At 30.2% G+C, this 14980-nt stretch overlaps 1 protein-coding gene and 1 pseudogene across 2 annotated transcripts; both read right to left on the reverse strand.

The window, feature by feature from the left end:
- Positions 1 to 2738: 2738 nt before the first annotated feature.
- LOC122597249 lies at positions 2739 to 4109 on the reverse strand (annotated as a pseudogene).
- A 1864-nt stretch (positions 4110 to 5973) lies between these two features.
- LOC122596329 (transcription factor TRY-like) lies at positions 5974 to 8793 on the reverse strand. 2 transcript variants are annotated; one of them, XM_043768883.1, is made up of 4 exons: positions 8679 to 8793; positions 6870 to 6954; positions 6306 to 6419; positions 5974 to 6215 (listed from the first exon to the last, which is right to left on the reverse strand). In XM_043768883.1, exons 1-4 carry the CDS (start codon positions 8701 to 8703, stop codon positions 6176 to 6178), a joined length of 264 nt encoding a protein of 87 aa, XP_043624818.1. In that variant the 5' UTR covers positions 8704 to 8793; the 3' UTR covers positions 5974 to 6175. The 2 variants fall into 2 exon arrangements, with proteins under 2 accessions (XP_043624818.1, XP_043624817.1); XM_043768882.1 differs by having other exon boundaries at positions 6870 to 6957; positions 8679 to 8788.
- Between the last annotated feature and the right edge of the window lie 6187 nt (positions 8794 to 14980).

Raw genomic sequence — 14980 nt, forward strand, 5'->3', positions numbered from 1 at the left:
TATACACATAATAACACAACACAACACCCTTATTTATTAACTTTATTAGTTTGATTATTTGATTGTAAATGGGAATTATTAAAGTGATAATGACAATCACATAGAAAGTTAAAATTAAGAAAACTATATATGTTATATAAAATTTTGGTTTTAGGTATCACTTAAACATTATGTCATACGAGTATGTTGTTTTAAAACGTCTTAAGTCAAGTTTTAGTTATATTTATTGAAATGAAATATTTTGCAAAGGTTGTATGTGAAGCTTTTAGTAAGACGTCACTTTTTTCACAATTCCACAATTGATTAAGATTGTAAATAAGTTTTTGAAGTCAGGGTTAAAGCTTTCAAAATTTTGCTTTTTTAATAAGATTTCTTTCCTTAGTTTTCCTTTGACGTGCATTATTTATTTATTTTTCCATTAAAAAAAAAAGAATTTAAACTCAAGTACTTGGTTTCTTAGGCCTCTCCTTATGAGGCCGGTCCTTATAGAGACTTCCTCCGGCGTCCGCTGCGCGGCACCCGGAGGACTTTAATAGCACGACCGCGTCATTTGCTGCGTCTCGTTCGTTTCTTCTATTTCCAGACACGCGGCTTGAGTGGTTGTGGGGCCCGACTTGCACATTTGATCCAATAAAAAAAAATTGAATTTTTTTTTTCAAATACAACGGCTATTTTTGTTTGAATTTTTTTTTTTCCTTTTTCTATTAATACCACTTTCACACTACCATTTCAAAAAACAACCATCTATTTCTATCACTTCCAAACCATTTTATCTTTCTCAAACCATTCTATAAACGGGAGAGGCATGAGAGGGGATTCAAATACGAGCACTGCTTCAGACAGCTTATCTTTGTTCCTTTTTAGTTGTTCTGGATTCTGAAGTAGACTTTTTACTTGTTTTTAAGTGTGTTTTAGCAGTTTGAATTGTGTGTTGTCTTTTACTATTATAATGTTCTTAAGTATTTTAATAAAATAAGTCTACTTTAATAAAAATAAGTTTATTCATAATTTTGATAACATTACAAACTTAATAAAGAAAAACATGCAACATAATATTAAAAGAGGCTACTTATTTCTTTTGGGCATAAACTGCTCTGGCAGTGTTGATGAACTCATTCAAGGTGATGACCGCACACACAATTTCTTCCACAACTGCTTTAATCTTGTCAAACTTCCCCTGCAAATAAGTAAAGTATTGACACTCAAGCTCAGTGCAATGCCCCATTTGTATATACTTGATTTGCTCTTGACACCATTTCTTTTCCGCTTGAAGTTTTAGACCAATTTCAACAAGCTTGTCTTTGCACATTTCGTGGTCGAGGATATCAGCCATGATACTGTCATTCACTTGATCGACAGTCATTGGACGTTTTTGGTAAGGGGCATTTGATGAAGAAGCCATTGCAGATATGTAAAAGGTTGAGTTTTTAAATTAAATATCTGGTAAGGAGTCATTATTTATAGCTGAAGTCAAAGACGTTCCTCCAACCTTCAAAATTCAAAAAATTTACATTTACAGTCCCTCCATCGTTCAGTTCAAAACTTTTACAATTGAAGTCCCTCAAAAATTCAAAAAATTTACATTTAGAGTCCCTTAACGGCTACCTACTTGTTTCATGTATAAATACCAACCCATAGTATTTAACCAGTTTCATCACATTATCACTGCTATCTACATTATCAATCTCCAAACTTGTTTCATCTGCTAACTCACTTAGCATTCCAAATGGCTTCATCATCATCATCATCATCATCATCATCATCAAATAAGATCATTCAACGACCTCGTATCACCGAAGATGAGATGAAAGCACAAATCATGGAAGATGTCAAAGACGACACCCTCCTTCAAAATGAACTCTCTGGGGAACTGCTTTACCTACGGAAGAAAAGACACCAATGCAACCAACACGTTCAGGAAATTGAAGCACCAGGTCGCAGGGTCTCGAAATACGAAGAGACATATTTTTATTTTATGCAGGATGAGAGCAAAAGGGTGAAGAGGGCGATCGATCATGTTTTTAAGGTCGGTCACACATTGACCGACCAATGCACTTGGGTAGAATCGTACCACGACAACTGCGGAGAAGGCTAATCAACGTGGAAAGTGAAATGCCCAGAACACGACCTGTGGTGGGCAAATGAAACGGCTCACCGTGGAATAGGAAAAATGTCAATCAAAAATGAAGAGTAATCGTATCATTATGTATTTTTTTGAATTGTATTGTCTTTAATTTTAAGTAATGTAATGTGTGTTTAAGTATTAATAAAATGTGTTTTGTTTTTAATTTTGTGTAAAAAAAATGAAATAATAAAATAGTGAATGAATAGTGAAGAAGTGGGAAAGAAATGGGTATTATAAGGAAGGAGGTGTTCTTGGGGTGTTCTTGGAGAGAGAAACCTGATGAATAGTGGAAGAAGTGGGGAAGAAGCGCCTCCTATAAGGAGAGGCCTAAGGGTTGCTTCTTCCCAACTTCTTCCCCACTTCTTCCATTATTCATCAGCTTTCTCTCTCCAAAAACACCCCCAGAACACTCCCCTCCTTATAATACTCACTTATTCCACTATTCATTTTATTATTTTATTATTTCATTTTCTTTTACAAAAAATAAATAAAAACACATTTTATTATTAAAACAAACACATTACATTTATTATAAAATTAACTATTACACTAAAAAACATAAAGTAAAATAAATTTTGAAGAACAACATTATTAGGAAATTATAAAGTAGACATCAACGTTGACGGCCGTGTTCCGGGAGGTTCCAAACATGTTCGATTAGAGCTTTGCGGAGTTGATGGTGAGTCATTCTATCGCGCAGCTCCCCGTACATACGAAGCTGCGTTGAACACCTTTCAGTCCACGTACGGGTTGGGAGTGTAATATTAGCTATCAACTCTTCTTCAAACTCTGTAATTGCACGCCCGTTATCTTCAACGATCATATTGTGCAGAATCACACAACATAACATGATCCGTTTAATTTTGTTGGTACTGTATGGCCGCGCAGGACGTGCAATAATCTCCCAACGACCTTGAAGAACCCCAAATGCACGCTCGACATCCTTTCTTGCAGCTTCTTGGTATCTTTTGAACTTGGTGGTTTTTGGCTCCATCGGGCACTTGAATGACTTAACAAGAGTAGCCCATTCTGGATAAATACCATCTGCTAGGTAATATCCCTTTGTAAACTGCTCCCCATTAACTGAAAACTCTACTTTAGGAGCCCTGTCTTGTAGCAAATCGTCGAACAAATCTAACTCGTTGAGGACGTTGATGTCGTTGTTCGAACCAGCAGGACCAAAGTAGGCATGCCAGTTCCACAAATCATATGAAGCAACCGCTTCAAGCATGATTGTTGGATGTCCCTTGTCGCCTCGGGTGTACTGCCCTTGCCATGCCACTGGACAGTTCCTCCAACCCCAATGCATGCAATCTATGCTACCAAGCATTCCCGGAAAACCATGAACCTGCTCATGTTTGGCAGTTAACCGCTCGATATTTGCTTCTGTTGGCCTTCTCAAGTACTTTTGTTGATACAGGTGTATCACACATTTGCAGAAAGCGTCTAAACACTAGTAGCCCGTATCTTGAGCCATCTGCAAGTACTCATCTAAAACACCAGCCTTATAGCTATACGCTAACTGGCGTATAGCAGAAGTACATTTTTGGAAAATGTTAAAACCGGGACGATCGCTAGCATCTGTCGCGCCTTTGTGGAAGAACTGAAAGTGTTTCGGTAGCGGTTCGCTGCTTTCAAAGGAGTTTATGTCTCGCACTATGCGCAGAAACATTTCCTTTCGCATTCGGAACCTTCTACGAAACATATCAGGTGGGTAAGTGCAGTTAGGCGCAAAGTAATGATCGTATAAAAGCTTTGCGGCACCCACGTGATCTCGCGAGATCACCCTTCTAGTAAACTTGGGTGTTGAAGAACTTGACGCTTCTTGGTGTTGGTTTTCTTCTTCTTCAAAGATAACGTTAAGACACGCACCTATGGCTTGGGGATTGAAAACAACATTCATTTGCGTAACAACATTATTGAGTACTTCGTAATCGTTTGATTCGTAATCGTCACTAAAGGCTGATGATGATGAACTAGACATTTTTGGTAGTAGAGTGTGATGGAAATGCTTTAAAGTTATAAGAATGGATATGTTTAGATTGTTGTGTCTTGAAATGGTAATGTAAATGAGGTTTAAATAGGAGTAAGAAAATAAAAAAAAAACAAATTTGAACCAACTAGCCATTGGATTCAAATTTTTAAACAAAAAATGTTTTTTTTTTAATTTATGCAACGGATAGCCACAATCGGGACCCACACCTACCAATGCCGCACGTCTAGATCTAGAAGAAATACACAAGACGCGGCCGTGCTTATAGCGGCGACACCGTAACGCGTGGCGGACGCGGGAAGGACGTCCTATAAGGACCCGCCTTACAACAAGATTTACATGATCATATTATTATATGTACTTTTTTGTTCTCTTTCATCATGACTAGTCTTCATGTAACTTTTGTTAAGTTACAGTCAAACCTCTATGAATTAATACTCTATAAATTAAAACCTCGATAAAATTAATAATTTATCCAGACCCAACTTAAGAGATTAGTGGAAATCAACACTTGATAAATTAATAACTCGCTAAATTAATAAAAGATCTCAGTCCCAACACTATTAATTTATAGAGGTTTCACTATATATTGATTAAAAGTATTAGGGTTTCCCCTTTAATCAAATCTGAATTCAAATTACAATTGACATTGAATTTTTTTTTTTTTATCAAGCCCAATTTCTTATTCCAACCTAATGATCGATTATCGAAGATGTCAGGATATATGTCATCCTTTTATTGAGTTTTCCCAATAGAATTCTTGAATCCAAACTTCACATTCTTTTCTAAAACAGACAAATCATTAACAGTAATTTCTTACATAGCAACCCAGTTACCTGGTAGAATTTGCAATCCAACTTTCCGTAGAAATCAGTATTGGTACGTTATTTGCTAGCTTACAAAGACGATGTGTCACTAGCAGTGAGCTCCTAATAAACTTACTTTGGTATACCTATCACGTTTAAAACTGTTTTTTAGTTTGATGTTATTGGGTTGTTATTGATACGTTGACATCCAGCCATAACTATTTCCTAGCCAGATTAATGGTCTAAACTATCAAATAATGTTATACAAATGATGTTTTGATCGAGATAATTCTTCCTACACTAAATTGTCACAAGCTATTATTATGTTAAATATTATTTTAAAAGTACATTTGTAATGTTTATAGTAAAACCGGCCTTCCCATCTCTATAATTGAACTTGAAAGAAACATAACATGTTAGAAAAATGGTCATTTAAAAAAAGTACTGTAATTTTTTACTTATATTTTACCTAGAGGTTGTATTTTGAATTTTCTATGTTTTAAAATTGAAATAATATAGTACAACTTAACCGTTAAGAACTTAATAACTAAGTCAAATTTTAAGTTTATTTTTTGATTTAATAAACAAAAATAACCGTCAATTGCAAATCTTTTGATTAATATATACAGACATTACTTATACATTTAGCTACTTAATATATTCAGCAATTAATAATTAAAAAAAAAACGGGTCTTAAACTAGATGTTTTAAAAAGGAAGAAAAGTAAAATGTGAACAGGTAACTCAATGGCCTATTTACACGGTTTATATATAAATAGTACTCGATCTACTCGTCTTAATTTATATGTTTTAGTTTGACTTTATGGGTGTTTTATTTTTAATACCGACCATAAATAATTTTATATGTATTATATAAAACTTGATATAAAAAATATTTAAATGCATTGAGACTTATATGTATATTTAATGATATAATTTTCATTAAAATTAAAATATTATATAAAGAAAAACAAAAATATGTATGGTTAATATTGAATTAAAAGACTCATAAATTCAAATTTAGACATTTAAATAGGAACAAATAAAGTATTAAGAAATAATTATATGACGATAATATTATTTAAATATATCTGATAAAATGTTTAACTAAGGTTTACTTTTAATTACTTTGTGAGATGATTAAACACAAGTACAGAACCCATATTCAATCTATCAAGAACAATAACACGATATATCTACAATGTTTACACTTTATGCTCCAACTTCATAGAAACTTCTCATTTGACCGGCTTTAGTTCCTCAAATTTCTTTGAACCACTTTAACTTTAAACCTACATTTAAACAATTTAAGTTAGATAACATACAAAACATATTGATTTTTAGAAAAAAAAAAATTGTTGAATTTGTATAAATCAACATACTTGTTATTGGTTTGTGTTCGTAGGTTTCTAAAAACTTCATTATGTCTCATCAACCAAAATCTTTCAATTTCTTCAGGTTTTCGACCTGGAATTCTGCCAGCAATCAAATCCCACCTGAAATATGTCATATCTCGTTAAATATTTTTCTTTCTTTTGTTATGAAGTTTTATTTTGCAAAACTAGACAAATTTACTTACCAAACTTGTCAAACTATTCAATAAAGTTTTTTTTTTTTTTTAAAAAACTTGATTAAAGATATCTAAAATAATTTATAACTCACCTCACTCATATTTTACCTTCCATGAGATTTTATATTATTGTTGTTGTAGTTGTAAATTTAACCTATTGCAAAGTTGAGATAATTTAAATCATTCATGTTTTAAACTAGCCAATATTCATAATGAGATGCAAATATATTTCACTGTTTTTTTACCTCATAAATATTGAAAGTGAGACTTACTCAGATAGATCATCCCAAAAACGTTATTAATGGGTCACCAAACTTATAACTTGTTTAAAATAACCCATGTCTATGTCTATCTACTATAGAAAAAGAATTGTGACCTGTTACCGACGAGTTTGTGCATTCGGTATACCAAATCTTCTTCTTGATCGCTCAAGTTGATAAACTCCCATTTTTTACTGCTCACTTCTGCCGAATCGATTAGTTAATTATATTCATTATCTGCTGTTGTAAAAAAAATAATAATAAAAAAATTATATTCATTAAGCCTAAAAATGTGGTAATTAAAAAGGTAAATCATCATCAACAACGATCAATTATGCATGATAATAAAATTTCCTAAATATGTAATAGTAATTTTCAAGTTTGACTTAACATAGAAAAAACTAGTATTGCATAAATTACAAATTAATGTGATATTAAAAGAGGACCAAAAGATGTTCAACCTTACTTATCGAGGTTTCTACAATCACAATGGTTTAAGCAGTAAACAAGGTCGATCGTCTCAAGAAGTCGTATGACTCAAATCCAGTTCTAAGATTGAGACTCTAAAGAAAACATCATGATCCATATATAGTACTTTACAAACTAGTGAGTCAGAAAGCTTAATTTAGGATTCCCCTCTTTCCTCTACTCTCGTTTCATTTCTTTTTACTTAGACAAATTGTATCTATTTTCTAGTTAATTATAGATCGACCTTCATAAAACTCAAATAATCATTTTTATAAAATCAAATCATTTTTTCGAATGAAGAGTTATACATTATGCATTTTTGATCCACTTATATAGTAATATATATATATATATATATATAGGGGAAGGGAATATGAGGCTGTTAGGCACCCAAGTTGGATAAAAAACCCTCACATACTTTTTTTTAAAAGGTAAAAATCATGGGGGGCCATGTATTTATTTAAAATATTAGTATGTGAGGGGTTTTTCACCCAAGTTGGGTGCATAACAGTCTCATACTCATTTTTCCCATATATATAAATATATATATATATATAATATAAGAGTTTCTTTATTTTGAAGACCATTTTTTTTAAGAACCATGAGAACTCTTAAAATATGTATTTGTTCACATGTTTTTTTTGTTCATTTACATGTGAAATAATATAAAAACATATGTTGTAGAAAGAAACATTTTTAAAAAATCTTTCAAATAGCCTTTTGTGAACTTGTGAATGAATTTGTTCACGTTTATTATTCACATGTGATAAACGGCTATATATATAAGGTTTTGAAAAAAAAATTCTTCTACAACATATGTTTTTGTGACGTTTCACATGTGAATGAACAAAAAAAAACATGTGATCCAATATGAAATTTAAGAGTTTTTACCGTTCTTAAAAAAATGGTGAGATGTTTCACCGTTTAAGAATCGATTAGTTCACACTTTTAAAGTCTGATACTTTGTATTTTAGATTTCAAACTTCAGCTCCAATTTTTTGCTGTTAAAAAACATAAAAATAAATTGGATACATATGCTTACTTGTACATAACTAGGGGCCTAAAGAATATTGAGCCTAAAACGGTTGCTTTATGGATAAAGTGACATGTAAATAAATATCAAATACTCATTTTGACAACGGTACAATTTGTGTCGTCCAAATCTGTTACGATGAGATGACCTAACTTAATATATATACGTAGATCAGTAGATGTATGTGATAATTGATCATTAAAAAAAAGAAAAAAAAATGAGGAAGAATAGTAATTAAGAGGTAATTGTATTATATTTCGAAGTTGAAATTTACAGATCACACCCGTGATAATAGTAGTTTAGTAAAATGATTTTATTTTATTTCATGTGAGATATTAATTTCTAATGTCAGTTATTAACTTTAACTAAAGTTTGAACATGGAATTTGAAAATAAAAATTAGTAAATATATTTAGATTACATACCTTCAAACTCATGATTGTTGCTCATGGCTCTTCCTTCTCCAATGTTTATCCATGAACAGAAGTAAAGGAAGAGAAGGGTTTGAATTTATTGGTCTATGAGATGGTTTTTGTGTGTCTATATCATGCATGGTTGTCTTTTAGGACGTGTCCTTGCAAAATTCTAGTGTATCAAATTTACCACCAAATTAAATATATTTTTAGATTCTGATTTGGATAAAACAAAATATTAAAAGTAAAACAAACGAAATAATGTTTTTTCTCTTAAATGGGAATAAAAAAATCATTGTGGATCATAAAATTCTTCGTGAATCAATGTATATATTATAATATATATATTAAAAACAAAGTATTAAAAAACGTGTTAAAGAATATTATTTTTATTTTATTTTTTTTATTTTCACCATATAAGTTTCAATATTTAAATTTTTAGTACTAAATTATAATACTTTTTAGTAAACCTTTTGTTCTATTTATTTTCACAACAGAAGTTTCAATCTTTACACTTTTAGCACTAAACTATAATATTTTTAACTAATAATATACTTTTTATTATTTTTACTTTCACCACAGAAGTTTCAATCCTTACACTTTTAGCACTAAACTATAATACTTTTTAATAAACTTTTTAACGCGTAAATAATAGTATATATATATTTTTTTTATTTTCACCACATAAGTTTCAATGTTTATATTTTTAGCACTAAACTATAATACTTTTTAGTAAACTTTTTGTTCTATTTATTTTCACCACAAAACTTTCAATCTTTACTCTTTTAGCACTAAATTATAATATTTTTTAGTAATAGTATACTTTTTATTCTTTTTACTTTCACCACAGAAGTTTCAATATTTACACTTTTAACACTAAACTATAATACTTTTTAGTAAACTTTTAATTCTTTTTATTTTCAACACAAAACTTTCAATCTTTACACTTTTAACACTAAACTACAATATTTTTTAGTAAACTTTGTATTCTTTTTATTTTTACCACAATAATTTAACTCTTTACACTTTTAGCACTAAACTTTCATAGTTTTTAATTTTCTTTTATTTTAAGGTACGAGAAAACGTGTATAGAATAATATACTTTTTTTATTATTATTTTCACCACAATAGTTTTACTCTTTACACTTTTAGAACAAAACTTTTATAATTCTTAGTAAGTTTTTAATCTTTTTATTTTCACCACAATATCTTAACTACTTACCCTTTTAACACTAAATTTTTCTACTTTTTGATAATCTTTTATTTTAACTACAACATTTTAACCTCTTATACTTTAGCAACAAACTTCATAACACATAAATTAAAAAGAAATGTACGGGAAAACTTATAAAGAATAATAAACTTTCTATTCATTTTATTTTTACCACAACATTTTAACCCCTTATACTTTTAGCACTAAATTTTTATACTTTTTGATTTTCTTTTATTTTCACCACAATATTTAAGTCTCTTACACTTTTAGCACTAAACTTTTATGCGAACGATTTTCACACAAAACTTTTACAGTTCATTTTTTAACTGACAAATGTCAGTTTTTAATAATTTGAATAATACATGTTTTCTTCAAAAAGTTTATGACACCTTATCTCTTGAATAAATAATTTTTATTAAACCGTTAACAAATGTAATGTCTCACGGGGCAATGCCCGGGTGACATATCTCGTTTGTATAATATATGAATCTCTATGCATCAATTTTATCATAATTTAACGGTCAATATATCTTATCCTATTTATTTTACTTTAATACTTCTTTCATAATAATCAACCCTTATATATCTTTGTATATAGTTTGGTTATTATAAAACAGATATTTTAAATTGCAATAAATAGGATAAGATCTTTATTATTAAATCATAATAAAACTGATGCATGAAAATTCACAAAGTACAAATATTGGTCAAGATAAATATTGCTTTTGATATTGGTAATGACATCACATAATCTAAAGTCATGAAAAAGAAACATGATTATATTCGTCGTTATCATAAATATAGATTTTTACACCATTTACGGTGATGTATAATTTCTAACATATTGTCATTTATAATATATAATAATTAAATTTAGTTATTCTAATCAATAAAAAAAATGTTAAAATATATACCTATGTTTTTAACTTATTAAATATCCATGATTAATCTACTAATTCATTCGTCCCAATTTAATTGTCTTATTTTGACTGGTCAGGTATTTTTTTTTCTGACTTTGATCATAAATATCTTTGTTTGTGTTATATATTAGTTGATAAAAGTTACATAAAAAATATATATATATTTAAAAATCAATCAATATATATAACTTTTTATCAAGTGTTATATAACACAAACAAAAATATTTACGATTAAAGTTGAAAGAAAAAGACTCCAAATGTCAAAATAGGACACTTAATATGGAATAGAGAGAGTAATATATATAACTAAACGTAGTTAAAACTGTAAAATGATATGAAGGGAGTAATATATTGGGCTTAGCTAAGGAGCACTTATTTTTTTTGTCCGACCTAGGTTCATGAATCCTACCGATACAAATCATGTTTTAACACAATGACTTTAGAGTAGGTGATATTATTATCGGTATCAACAGTAATATTAGATCTTGTTTTGGTTAATACGTTTATGTTTCTAACTATTGGTTACATGGGAGACGAAATGCATATAATGAATCGAAGCGTGTTGAAACTTTCTTTTCTTTATACTATTTATAATTAATCTTTATAATTTACCGATATATATCTATACTATATTATAAAGCAGATTCCTTCCAGATTTTCAACATTAAATTGAAATTTTCAATATTGATTTTAAGTACATCCCCAAAATACCCCTCTCATCTATTCTATATTTATCTAAAATAACCATAATACTCTTTCTCTCTCCTCAAATCTCAACCAATCATCTTTTTTCTCTCTCCTCCATAAATCATTTATTCCCCCAATTCATTCAAAATCTTTTATTTCAAAAATCATACGTCGATAAATTATAAAAATTGTATGGGTGTTCTTAAAATTTCATGCTCTTTCATTAGAGATGTCATTCAATATACTTTCGACGAATTTTTAAATCCGAGGGCGGAGGGCGGAGGCCGTAGGCATTTGACTATCACACTCTCTGACCTAGCTATCACCCCCACCATCTCACCGCCGCAACGCGCGGGTACTTACTCTCGTATATATATAAGAAAGTTAATTTTAGTACATGCATTAAAAAAAGTACGAAAAGTACATGTGTAAGTTAACTTACTTCTTTCTTCTTTCTTCCCTCCATTTCCGACCACTACCATGATCCTCCGGCGACTGCGACCATCTCCGACGAGACTTACACATCTGTATATAACTTACATACGTGTAAGTCTCACCAAACATGGTCACCGTCACCGGAGGATCATGGTGGTGGTCAAAAATGATCATGGTGGTGATTGACGGCGACAGTCTCGTTGGAAAAGAAGGAAGAAGAAGGAAGTAGTTAACTTACACATATATGTTTTGTATTTTTTTCCCTTAGTACTCAAAATAACCCATCCATATATATGTATACATATATAATCAATTCATACATCTTATTACTATTAATATATAACTTATATTTGTATGTATTCACACATAGATTAATTTTATTTCATTCACAAGTGATTCACGAGAATATCTAGCTAATGCTCTCATGTAGTCATTTTCCTAACTTATTTTTATTCCCAAGCCGAACTCTACAATTATTGGCCCCTTCAGTTTATTTCATGGAAAAATTTCTTTCACGGACTAAATGATTATCGAGCATTTACTTTTTTTTTTGTGTGTGTGTTTATTAATTGATAAATGTAATATGTAACTTGTAAAATCAAAATTGTTAATCATTTTCATGTCAAAAAATTTAAGTTTCAGTCTTATGGTTATATATTGTACTCGTATTGTATACATATATTATAGGTATGGAAAATGGGTATTGATATTCGTACCACAGACTTTAATAAATTTATCAGTACAATATTCTGAACACACTATACAAGTTAATAAAACACATGTATTATAAATTTATCACAACACGTGGTATGAATATCACTTCCCATGAGAAATATAACAGAAAATTTATTTGTATGATTCCAAAGGCAAAGTCATAGATCAAGTTTAGGATAATCTCAAATGTTACATCAATCATGCATGTCACACATTCATTTTTGTTTGAAAGAATTGTACATTCCATGACAACACCATAAATTACCAATTCATGTTGATGGACCAATTAAGATGCATGTGTAGTTTTCGTGGCCGGTGTAGTTTGTAATAGAGTTGTCTATATCATCCACGTGACTATACAGTGTCACCCACGTGACTACACGTCGAGGGATGATTCTCCTCCATGGAGTCACGTCCCTACATATATCGATATTATCTTTTTTCAATCTTTTCTTATCGAGTGATCGTACATTTTTTCAACTATATATATATATATATATATATACACATTACATGCATATATATATGTACATATGTGTATATAGTGTATACGAAACCATTTATGTATGAAACCGACTTGTCCTCAATTAATTAATGAACATTGTGCATTTGAAAACATTGAATCTTCCGGTTGATATATGTACGATGAAAATAGCAAGTCGAAACCAATGTACGATAAGGTTTCCGATTTGAAAGCTACATATATCTACTAACATAACTAAGCGCTCGGGTAGAGCTGGCAAAATTAACTTGCCACATACCAAATCTCGATTTGATAAAATTCGAGTTAATTAAGGTTGTCTATTTGAAATTTAATATCTTCATGATGCGCCAACCTACGTTTTTTCCGAGTTGAATTCATGTGTTCTTTATTAAAACGGCAATACATTATAATAAAAGATCACCAACAAAGTACTAAAAAACGTACCCAAGGTTTCAAGATATGCAAATACAAGAATTCGGGTTGGGTTTATGTTTATCCAGTGCCGTCTCTGAGGATTTATAAACCTCGGCCGGAAAAAAAAAGGCCCGGAGAATAGATGCAACAATTATAATTATATAAACTAAGATATTAAAACGATGATATATGTTATATCAAATTGTTACTTGAGCATTTTTTTGTTAAGTACTATTGTTTAACTTTTGAATAATTGTTAAAATTTGTAACGGTCTTGGTTAAAAGCATATATTATATATATATATACACATAAAAAATTAAAAAGACGGGCCCCTTAAAAAATCGGACCTCGGCCGGTCGTCCATTTCGTCTTATATATGCCTAAGGCCCCATGGGTTTATCGTTTATGTAGAGTTTATGGGCCACCAAGTCAATGTGTCAATCTGATTTTTTTAAAAAATATTTAAATATATATATATATATATATATTTACAGAATCACAGATCATTTGAAGTCAAAATTTTTAACTGTAACATATCTAATATATAAAATAACATGTTTTAAAACTTCAATCAATCACGACCTTAAACCTCAATCATATATAACCAATGAGAGCGGATATTAATATCACATGCTTAATAAACCTATCATATTTATGTATTAACTATTTTGTAACTTTATATGAGTAATATTATTTGTATATTGAGATAAATTAACAAAAAGTAACGACATAAATATCAATTCTCGTTATTAAATAACTACGCACAACCGAAAGATGTCAACCTCCAATCATGGCTAATTTGTCATTATCCGAAATCAAACTTGAAACGACCCAAACACAAACGACAAGCATTACCATTATTTGAACAAAAATCGGCATAATCTTATCGTAAGTTCATTAACCAAACCGATGATAAATTTTACCAAAACTTGCAAAAGTTAACTCAAACCTTTTCAAACTAATATCTACCTTCAACTTCCAAACATAATTAACGATTTAAAAGTTGATACCAAAATATCATTTGACTAGTAGACCATACAAGCTATTCAAAAGATCACAACCAAGATATATTGCAACCATGACTTTAATTAGCATTTGACTAAAAACCTACTAAGCTAAAATTTGACTAAATTACAACACAAAAGATAACACTTTTGAAATGTGTAGAGTGATCAAGAGCTTGGCCAACAAAAAGGATTTTCTATCACCATAAACACTACTTTCACTTCAAAGGACAATTTGACATGCCAAATTTGCCTCAATATTACAGGGATAAACATTATATGAGTAATTATTATAACTGGCTGATTTAACTGTTCTGAGTGTTTCTGAAAAGTTTTCCGATTCAAAAAAAAAAAAAATATATGTTTTTAAAGCATTGGTTACATATAGACCATATAGTATAGACATGGATAGTATTGATACAGGCTTAGCTTGACCCGAGCT

Source organism: Erigeron canadensis, chromosome 4, assembly GCF_010389155.1.
Source record: "Erigeron canadensis isolate Cc75 chromosome 4, C_canadensis_v1, whole genome shotgun sequence".
In the NCBI taxonomy this organism is placed as follows: Eukaryota; Viridiplantae; Streptophyta; class Magnoliopsida; order Asterales; family Asteraceae; genus Erigeron; species Erigeron canadensis.

Bases quoted from the DNA above. Each gene is read 5' to 3' on its own strand.
- LOC122596329 (XM_043768882.1), bottom strand. From the start codon at position 8,703: ATGAGCAACAATCATGAGTTTGAAG. The intron at 6,420-6,869 runs GTCACAATTCTT...GACATATTTCAG, and splicing joins CACAAACTCGTCGGTAACAG to GTGGGATTTGATTGCTGGCA. The intron at 6,216-6,305 runs GTATGTTGATTT...GTTTAAATGTAG, and splicing joins CGAACACAAACCAATAACAA to GTTTAAAGTTAAAGTGGTTC.